At 32.3% G+C, this 11,186-nt stretch overlaps 1 protein-coding gene across 1 annotated transcript; it reads right to left on the bottom strand.

Annotated features, from left to right (window-relative positions):
• Window positions 1-7,590: 7,590 nt before the first annotated feature.
• On the bottom strand, window positions 7,591-9,524 carry LOC129292470 (serine decarboxylase-like). Its single transcript, XM_054930021.1, has 5 exons — window positions 9,419-9,524; window positions 9,044-9,275; window positions 8,776-8,969; window positions 8,409-8,545; window positions 7,591-8,085 (listed from the first exon to the last, which is right to left on the bottom strand). The coding sequence occupies exons 1-5, from the start codon at window positions 9,522-9,524 to the stop codon at window positions 7,591-7,593; spliced, it is 1,164 nt and encodes a 387-aa protein (XP_054785996.1).
• Between the last annotated feature and the right edge of the window lie 1,662 nt (window positions 9,525-11,186).

Raw genomic sequence — 11,186 nt, 5'->3', positions numbered from 1 at the left:
AATGAGAAAACAAGTGGTGACAAAGAAGAGAGCACCAAAGCTCCCTATCATATCGTGATTCTCTTCTTGGATTTAACGGCGTGGCAAATGGTGGTACAGGAGGAAGACGATCTTTTCAAAAATGATGAAGATATCTATTGGAAGCTTCTTGAGCCATATGAAAGACGTCAAGAAAAAGATGGAAATCTATCGGGTCGTTCCACTCACAGAGGAGGAGTACAAGTTTATACAATGAGTGGTGCCAGCCACGGAATTATGCTCTGTTTCTTACTATGCTTGGAAAGCGTTTTCATGTTTATCGCCTCGCCTCGCATGAAAGACAACCTAACAACAACTTGAAATTTGAACTTATTGATCTACCTAACAACAACTTTATTGTTTGGTTTCAGAATAAGAAATGTTGGAAATTCCACTACAAAAATAATCCAGGCTCCTAGAAGACAAGAGCCTAATCTAGGCTCCTCTTGCTTTTGTCTTTTTCCTTCTCTTTAGAAGGTCAAAGCTTTTTTTTTTGTTGATATAATTAAAATAGGAAAACTAGTCCCAAAAACTAATTAAAATAAGGAGGGATTGACACCCCATAATATCTGAAAACAATAAGGCCTCCAAGTATGCTGGGGCACAATCTAAAGACTGAAAATCACATTTCATACCAAGGCATTCCTTGGCAATTCTATTGGCTACTCTATTAATTTCTCTTGGGACATGTTGAAATTTTAGTTGCCAATTCCTTTCTTGGAAGCTTTTGATTCTTGCTAATACTGAACTAGCAGTTTTCCCTTTACTCTCAATGTGATTGAGAGTATCTAATGCTGATTTTGAATCTGTTTCAAGAATCACAAACTTAAAACCCAAACTTCACGCTGTTTCAAACTTTCAATTCTTCTCAAAATGGCCCATTTCTCAACTTCACTAGGTGTACAGATACCTAGAAATTGGTGAAATCTGGCTCCCCATGTTGCGCATTTGTCTCATTACCCCTCCGCAAGTTGCATCTCCGGAGCTTTGCATCACTGCCCCATCAACATTAATTTTTATCCATTGTCTGTTGGAGGTTCCCACTTACAATTAATTCTGTCCACACACCTACTGTCAACTACATTCCTTGGATCCACTCTATGAATATAATTATTAACAATCAAGGAGGTAACAAAATTCGGGTCACGTGGCTCATCAAAATTAGTACAGTGCACAAATTGATTTCTCAAGGGCCGAAGTTTCCACAATGCAGCACCCCACCACAAATCTCATGAAGTAACCAATGAAAGCTTAATAATCTCACCAGCAAGACATGAGACCAATTAGAAGGTCAAAGTTGAATGAGGAGTTGGGTTTTCTGCCGAACGTGAACTAAGCCTTTTTTTTGGGGGGGGGGTATAATTAAGCCATTTTGAATCATAGTGCGAAGGCCCACTCATGATAAGGGCGTGGTTCAAAGTTCCTGTTGCAGTATTTAAATAAATTACATTTAGCATGTATGATGAGGATCTTGTTAGTGAAAAATTTGTAAGTATATTTATAAGTATTCTTTATTTGATCTTAAAAACATGCTTTGCTGAGCTTCTAAAACCAACTCGTCTAAATTTTTTTATAAAAAATTAAGAAAAAATATAACTTTGAGTCCCTACATTTTATTCATATTTATTATAGATTCTTATACTTTTTCTTTTGTTTTAGATATTTACACTTTTATTTTTTTGATATTTTAAGTCTCTCCAAAATATCAAAAACTAAAAGTGTAGGAATTTAAAATATTAAAAAAAAGTATAGAAACTTATAACAAAACACAAGTAAAGTTATGTTTTCTTACAAATTAACAAATTAAATCAAAGTTGAAATATTTTAGAAACAAAGGATATGTTGATATTAAATTTCTTTAACTTTTGTTAATCTATTTTATAACATGCTTTGGAAAATTTAAAAAGTATTAGATGATTTTGTTAATTTTTCTTCATTTTTCTTGAAAACAAACTAACTATTTTTTTAATAAAAAGATGAAAGATAATTAAGGTGAAGGTAGGAGAGATGATTCAGAGATGGGAATGAATTAATGAAACCATTCAATTTTTAAATTAAGGTATAGACGAGATCAAAACTATTAACTTGAACAAATTTTTTAATATGTGTAAAATAATGAAAAGTGAATAAAATAAATTTTACTCAGCCAAATTGGCTGCCAGAGTTATGGGTCAACCTCGTCTTGTTATTACTTCAACAAAGCTAGTAATTCCAGTCAGGTTGCGGGTTGTGGCCCTAACACTATGGGTTACCCATATCTTTGCCAGTTGCGTTTTTTTCCAACATGGGCCAGCAGAGGCTGGTTGGAGGGCTTACCCACCTTGCCAGTGAAACTTAATTTTTTTTTTACCGATTTTAATTTTAAAAATAACAAACTTACTTCTTTTCATTATTTTTTTGGCCGTAAATAAAATCATATTTCTCCCCTAAAAACTGATTATCCAAATAACAAAACAACTCCTTCTAAATCGTTGAAAGACACGTTACAAATTTAAAATACATTAAAATAATCCAAAATAAATAACTATTCCATCACAAACAAACATAATAAAAGATTTAAATTACAGTCTAACCATATTTTTTCAAAGATTTCTCAGAATGTTTGAAGCATTATCAAAAACTGCAATAACATTAAATTAATGGACTTCTCCAAAGCTTCATTTGTCACAAACAAAAAATAAAACATAACTAACATGTAGAAGCTTGGAAGTTAAATAAGAAAATATAACTATTATACTATCAAGCTATGAAAAATCAAGAATCTAATTTCAAGTAAAAATAAGAATTTCAACATTATTTGGTAAAAGGTTATTTCAATATTTTGTGAGAACTCTTAATCTAATATAAAGAGCAGATTCACTGACCATTTTAGTGATTAGGATGTTAAAAATATTACATGCCCTCTTGAAAGTTGAGGTCTTGAGGAGAAGGGCTTTGGATATGCTTTGGTAAAGTAGCTTTATAGCTTAGAATATTTTTTCAAGAAATTAATAAATTAAGTAGGCTAACCTACAAGTTAGCCCGAAACATTCTTGAGTTAGATGGTATGGGCCACAACAAATTTGCATTTAAAAATATCTGTTTCCTCCAACTTAACCTGTATTTGTTTGTAGATAGTTAAGCTCAACCTATATTATCAACTCATACTTTTAGTTTAAGGGGTTCAATGAATGAAATTTTGTCTATTCAACTAAGTACAAGATAACTGGGGATGGGTGGAGAACTGAGGACAATATGGACTTATTGAGAAGCAGATTGAGACTGCCACCATTGAAGCTTATCTCATCTTCAGGATAGCTGAGGAGTTATTGAAATGTTAATTAATGTCTGCCTCGTATATATACTTGGATTTTTGTATAGTTTGGTTCATGTTCTAGGCGTTCTTGATCTTCGTCCATGATAAATGAAGAATTGGCTTGTGTTTAGGTGGTTATTGGATTGAGTTTTTAGGTAAACTTCGAATAAAATTGTAGATTCGATATCGGAAATGGTAATTAGTCTCCCCCACACTTATTTTATTATATTTTACCCTTAAGTGTTAACGGTTAAGCATCCGTTTATAATCATGCTTACAAATTAATCCATATACATTCTCATATATTAAGCTTTTAAAGGAGATTTTGATATTAACTTTGGAATCACTAGCTCTTAATATACTACTCGTTTGCTTATTTACTCCTTAATTTACTTTTTCATGTCTTTGAACACACCTTCTCTCTCTACTGATTGTAAGCATAAATTGAATTTTGCTGTATGTATTAACGTTAAGGAGGGGAATTTTCATTATACCGAATGTTATATAATGCTATGTTTATATAAATATGAATCTATTTGACCACTTAAAAATATGCTCACTTTGGTTCAAAATATAAAACATTATTAATTATAATTTAAATACCAATAAAATTCAGTTATATCCTTATTTTCAGTTAAAAAATATCATAAAAATTTTTCTTATCCTTTTCTTCAACTGGCAATAATAAATTAAAAGAAAGAGATAATATTTTTTAATGAAGTATTATAACATGAAAAAGCATGATTCTTTTGGTAGATCAATAAGTTTTAGCTATTATAAAGAGTGAGAAAAATATAATAATTAATATTATATAACAAACCAAGTTAGTAAATACAATGGTAAAATAAAAAAAAATTATTTTCAAAACTTACCAAATATCTTAAATTTTAAATTAAAATGAGTTTTAAAAAAATATCTTTTAATTTAAATGAGAAAAAGTATATATTTAGATTTCAGCCAAATTAAAATTCTATCTAAGCTCTTTCCAAATTTGAAATACTTTCTATGACCTTGTTATTTCAAGTTTTTATAGGCCTCTCGTCTCTCAACGTCGTTCCCCTATTTGCTAGTCTCGTTCAGGTGACTTCAATCTTTTGCTTTCCTCATCTTTCAAAGCTTCTCTTCAACCTCACCCACTTTGTTTCTTCTACCTTCACATCATCGCTCCCCTCTTCAGTCTCTTCTTCCTTTCCTCTTCTTTTAGTTTTTCTCCCTTCCTAACTTCGCTTCGCTCACATCAGTTTCATCTATTCCCCAAGTATGTTTTTGGACTGAGTAAATCTATCTCTAATGGGTGAACTGGTTATAGGATTTATATTGTATTTGAGATTTCTGCCTTAGTTGTTTTGCTGTTTAATCTGATTGATCCCTTTCAATATTGGGAGAACGAGCTTTCTGGTAATATTCTTGTTAATTTCACGCAAGCCAATTTTTACACGAAAATTCCTGGAATCAAAATCAAAGGCTTAATATATTATTTTTTGTTGCATGCATGAATTAGTGCCATGCCCTCCACTCCTTTCTTATGTCTATGACTTGAACAGAATTGGGAACTAAGTACTTTTTTTCATCAAATAGGTACAGAGTTTGCTCAGTTACCATGTCGGCTTTTTTTCTTTTCTTTTCTTTTTTCCCGGCTTAGAATGCTCGCATGCTTTTGCCCAGATGCATGTGAAAGAAGGCACCATCAGTAATCTTCATTTAAACTGATGTGGAAAGGTTTGAACAAGTTTGTGGTGTTGTTATGGGTTGGTTTTAATTTGCCCCTGTTGATCAGCTGAGAAGAGAGAATCTTCAGATTATGTTGCGTTTTGTTGTTAACTCTCTGATTTTTCTTTTCTAGTTTTGGATATTAAGATAAATATCCAGGTTAGCTGTATATGTTTATTTGCATTCTTAATTTGTGAGGAGTGAGATAATTTGGCTTTTTAAATTTAGTCAATGTTGTGATGATGCCTGCAGTTCTGTGTATGCTTTTTATGCAGTTTTTATACATTGAGATTTCAATGGAGGCTCCAAAGGTGGGAGTAAATTGCGAAGAGAGTGTTGGAAGAAGTGGGCCCCCCCCAATAGGAAGAATCAAACTGAAACGCCTCAAAATTGGAAGAATTACAATTTCTTTTGCAGAAGAATCAGTTTTAATTTAGTCCAATATCGTTCGAGCATTTTGAGATTTCCTCTGTATATTTCGCAAGTGCTTGTGGAATTCAAAGTTTTGATTGAATCTTAGCTGTTAGCAATTTTCTTGAAATGAACTGGAGTAGATACTGTTTATCATGTATTGTTATTCTTAAAAAGAACTTTTCTTTTGCACTTGAACGCTCAAACCATTGGAATGGTTTATCATGTATAGTTAGTCTTTTTAAGATCCATTTAGTGCATGAATGGGTATTTACAAAGTTGCCTTTGGTGCTAGGACTGAGTTGCATAGGAGATGTGGATAGCATACTCGTCGTTTTAAAATGCCTCCTTTTTGTTTAGCTTGTGCTTGATCAAAACCCAGATTAATTGATTATCTTGTGAAATGGGATTAGTCTTTCAGATAATCCAAGTCTAATTAATAAGCATTTATGTGACTGTTGCTTTTATGTCGTTGGTTGTAATTAATGGTGCATTTATACCCATTCTTTGATGTTGTTTGGCAGGTTGAAATTGTCTCTCATCAGGCTTGGTTCTTGGTACATGATAGCAATAAGATTATGATTTTTGGTTCAAGTGCTGATTTTAGATTTTGAAAGGTAGGTCATTTTAGATTTTGAAAGGTAGGTCCTATTGTTTTAGTCTGTTAACTTGAGATATTTTGTAGTTACATTTAGGGAAAAATGGATACCAATCGACGAGGAGAAAGTGTGCAAGAGATGAAAATAGCATGACTGAGAATACTTTGTTTTAATACTTGAGATAATTTTAATAATATTCTTAATTTTTTGTTTTATTGTTGAATGACAAATTGCTTAGAGTATCTGTCCATATCTTGGGTCTAATGTTGTTGTAAATGTTGGAGATATACTCAGTAGGAAGAATCAGATTGTATATGATATCATATATCCTGTAGATATTATATTGATATATATGTGCGCGCGCGCTTGTGTTTTTGCTATGCTAAGAGAATAGAAAGCATCGAAGCAGTTATTCCCAAATATTTCTCTTTTTCTTTTTGACATAAATCAATTCCATAATTATCATTTTAGATTAAATTTTTAGTTTTTTTTATTGATCAAATTTTCTAAAAAATGATTCGGATAATATGGTTGAAGCATAAATTTTGGTTGATAATTTAAATATAAAACAATAAAAATAAAATTTGATTATAGTGATTTGAAATATTTTAAACAATCTAAACAAAAATTTTAATACTAAAATGTAAATTTTTTAAATTATCCAAATAAAATATTTTAAATATAGTATATAGATTTCATGATATTTTAAATTCAAAATTTACAAATTCAAACACTACCTAAAAAATTTTAATTGGATGAAGAGCCAATAAATATAGTTTATCTATTGATATATTTTATATAGAGAATGACAATTACGTACTAAAACTTTTAATTAATAATAGTTAAATTTTTGATAAAATTTTTAAAAAATATGAGTTATAAATATCGACTCAAACAATAACAAATAGAATGTTTTATTGTAATTCAAAAGTTATATTTGATACTTAAATATTATAATTATTTGAATTGATATTTTTAACTTATTTTTTAAAATTTTTTTGAGGATTTAGTTCTTACTAATTAAAAGTTTTGAGGCTTAACTGTAATTCTCTCTACTTTATATTTGAAGGATTGTGTGTGTGTTCTTATATAATAAAAAGAAAGGAGCATAATACAAAACACATTATTCTAACACTGTATAAATAATGTAGATTGTAGAATATTCAACTTGTCATCTTTTAAGTTCATAACGGCAAAAAAAAAAAAAATTTCAATAGTTGTCACCTGTTCTCCAATTAAACATCAATAAGATAACATAATCAATCATATGATGACAAGTTACATAAAGCAACTAGCTCTTGGACAATTTTCTTTTGAAAAACAATTAAAAACTATAATAATAACAACAAAAACTATTACCTAAAAGGCTAAGAGCACAAAGAACAGTAAATACTGTAATTTACATTCAACCGCAACATATTATCCAAGGCAATAGTTTTCTCATCTCACAAACTGTTTTTTATTCAAGAATGACACATTACCGGCAGAGTTGCCACCACCGACTTCATCTGCAATGCCTGGCTAGAGATAATAGACGATCCTCTTGTCCATTATATTTTAGAGCTTAAAGGATCGCTTTTGGACAAACTCACTCACAAAGGAGTCCAACATTTCAAGCGTCACGTGCTGCATCGCCACAACATGTGCCATGCTTCCTTTGCAAGCCAGACTCCATCTGCGAGCAAATTCTTCATCTTGAGGCTTCTCAAACACCACGATATTGCTAAACTCATTCTTCATTGCACTGATTCCTGCGTTTTGTAGCTTGTCTAGCAAGTAATCTGCATTTCTCATGCACTTGTCGACTTCCTCCTTGAGGCCCAACAAACCTTTCTTCTTGAGAGCGTACCAGAGGAAGATCGCAGCCTGGCCGCTCCGGCTTCCTGTGATTGTGGCATCCCTTGAGGCTATGATCTCAACATCACTAGACATGTTGCCTTTGATGTATTCCAAACGAGTTATTATAACCCCACAAGGCACAGGACATCCTAGAAACTTGTGCCCCGAAATTGCTATGCTTCCTATGGGTTTCTTGAAACTCAACCTCGGTGCCTGTAGACCCATCATTATCCCTAGTTAGGAATATTTCACAAACACAAAAAGGATTTTAGATAGACCTGATCACTAGTTAGGCTTCGTTTTGTCTTAAATACATTAATATCACTTCCAAATTTGAAAATTAATGTTTATGATAGGAAGTGACAAAAAGTGAGAAAGTTTATGGAGTCTATTTCCCTTTTTTAAACTTTCCATCTTTTCTTCACTTGATTGATCCAACCATTTTTTGATACCAAAACCGGACTCGGAATTTAAATACTTTGAATCTCAAGACAGTAACTAATTAGAGTTAATTCTGATATTGAAATGTGACTCACTTGTTTAATGAAAGGAAGCATTAGTCCAAATAGAGCTCCATTACAATGGATATAGAACCGATCACGAGTAAATCCATATTCTTCAAGTGTTCGCACCACAAGATCAATATCATCAATAGCTCCATTCATAGTTGTTCCTAAAAAGAGAAAATCATCCTTTGAGATCAGTACTTCACAAGTCATTATTCAATATATGTGTGTGTAAAACTCTCTTGTTGAGGCTATGTGTGCACAAGAAGATTGAATGACATTTAAGAGATCGATTGACCAAATTACAATAATAATTAAAACATGTAACAGGCCAACTGACATGTTTGTTTTATAATCATTAGGTCTGTGAGAGAGAAAGAGAGAAGAGCAAAGATACCTATATTTATGTTGATAATGGCAGGCTTGTCCTTGTGGGCAAGAAGTGAAGCCTTGAGATCTGAACAATCAATCTCACCAGATCTCAGTGTTGCAACCTTCACGCACTGCATTCTGCATATTCTTGCTATTTTGAACACTGAATAATGCGATTCTTCTGAGGCATATAGAATCCCATCTGGCAATTGTTCCCTCCTATATATACTTATAATGTTATATAATCAAATGATGACTAAATAAAACATACATCAGAGCTTACTGATCATTACCCTACTAAAATCCCATGAAGATTGCCTTCAGTTCCTCCGGTGGTGACGTATCCCCAGCACTGGTTCTTGGCAATGTCCCACAAGCTAGCGAACCAGTCAAGAACAGAAACTTCAAACGCTGCTGAATTCAGAGTGTAGCAGCTTCCCAGAAATGGATCGCCAGCATTATTTATGTGAAAATGAAGCAACGGTGCCAATGCTTCATAGTCAAACTCAAGATTTGTGGGGTAGCCTGCTCGATCAGTTAATTAACACAACAGAAATAGGATTTGTGGAAATGCAGTATAAGTTTTCGAGGTGTTGTGAAGTAGTATGTTCTGCGTGACACAACATAATATATTCAATAAGCGAAAAGATGATGAAAAATGTCATTACCCAGAAAGCGCATTTTGCTGAGCGACAGGGCCTGGGCAAAGATAGTAATGATTTGAAGCAAGTGTTGTTCAGAGTCTCCAGCGAGATCTGACATGGCCAAGCTCATCATATTTTGATAATCTGGGCTTTCTATTTCAGAAAGTTCTTCTCTGAGAGGCGCCAGCTGGAGAGGCATCAGTGATGATGTGAAGCAAGTGTTGTTTCAGTGCCTTGATTAAGAGATCTGAGACAGTGTGTGTTGGAACTTGAGAAAACCATGAAGGGTTTGTATGGAGAGTGGGAGACGTAGCCTATATATAATAGTCAGGCTGAGTTTGATGCACAATTATGTCGTGCGATTGATCATTCGCCACTGATTTTAAAAATTTAAATTGTTAATTTTTAACCTGTAAATTTTGTACAAAAAGATTTATAGCCAAAATACAATTATAAGATTATCTTATTTTTTTAAAAAAATTATATATATATATATTTTATTAAAATAATAATTTATTAAAAATGTAAAAATAAAATTATATCAAATCTAGACAGTCAAATTTGTGTTCATTTGTGAGCACCGAAATTGGATCCCTTTATCCACGGTTCAATTATTTAAACTACTAGTGTATATATATATATATATATATAAAACCAATTTGAGCCCCTAATATAATTAACGAGCCGTTTATACAAATATATCTGAATTGGTAATGTTTGTGGTCAAACAATAAATATTAGGCGTGTCAGAGACGTTGAATTTTAATAAATAGTGAAAAGGGTCTCGAGTTCTCTTGCCATGATTCATTCGGATGTAAAAAGATAGAAGGCTTTGATAAAACAAGTGTATAATTTTATTGAAGTGTAGAAAATTACAAACTAAAAACTAAGAACTGAAAATGACTAATGAATGTAAAATATGTGAGTATTGATTGAGTGTTGATTAGATTTTTCTGTTTTTCTTTTTTCTATTTATAGTGTCGAATAGCAGAAGCCTTTCCTTTGAGACTTAGCATGTTCTATCGAAAAATCAGGAATCCAGCAAAACTCATGGCACAGTCTCTCCATTTTGATAACCAGCCCGTTTCACCGAACTACTTGGACATAGATTTCGACATTACTTAGGATCGTGTCTTCGTGCCAACGGTATGATATTTGAAGCTGACAGGATTTTGACATATTTATTTATTATGGACTTTATTGAGTTTCGGGGTCGACCTCTTTTGTTTATATTGGGCTTGACGCTTTGACTACTCAGCCCAACTTGTTTCGTAACCTATTTGAGTGACGTTTCATATTCAATCCAGACAGATAGATTTTCATTTGTATGAAAATGATACTTTATCCACCACATGCACATAGACGTATTGTATAAAGCAGCAACCAAGTTACTTGTTATAATTGAATTGAATGGCGGCTACTGGGGTAGACTGTGAATTAGCAAGGTGCTTGAATCTTGGCCTCCTACCTTCAACTTGTTTTACTTGCTACTCATGAATCATGATTCGTGATTCGTGATTCGTGATTCGTGATTCTGATTCAGGGACGGATGGGAGCTGGCGTCCAATGTTCAAGAGCTAGTTGCGCACACGCGTTTCTAATGCAAAATTTTTAATATTTATTATAATTCATACTTCAAAATAATTTTATAACTAGCTAAGGATATCAATATTATTATTACATGAGCATATATAACATTTGGTATATGTGAAAATGAAAAAGGAATATTTGTTCTATTGATATTTAGTAATACAAGATTTCGAAAATAAATAAAGTTAAAAAAAAAACTAAA

The sequence above is a fragment of the Prosopis cineraria genome, unplaced genomic scaffold, assembly GCF_029017545.1.
Source record: "Prosopis cineraria cultivar Desert tree isolate PC_DT_omini unplaced genomic scaffold, ASM2901754v1 PC14, whole genome shotgun sequence".
Classification (NCBI taxonomy): domain Eukaryota; kingdom Viridiplantae; phylum Streptophyta; class Magnoliopsida; order Fabales; family Fabaceae; genus Prosopis; species Prosopis cineraria.
This window is presented reverse-complemented; position numbering and strand designations above follow the sequence as displayed.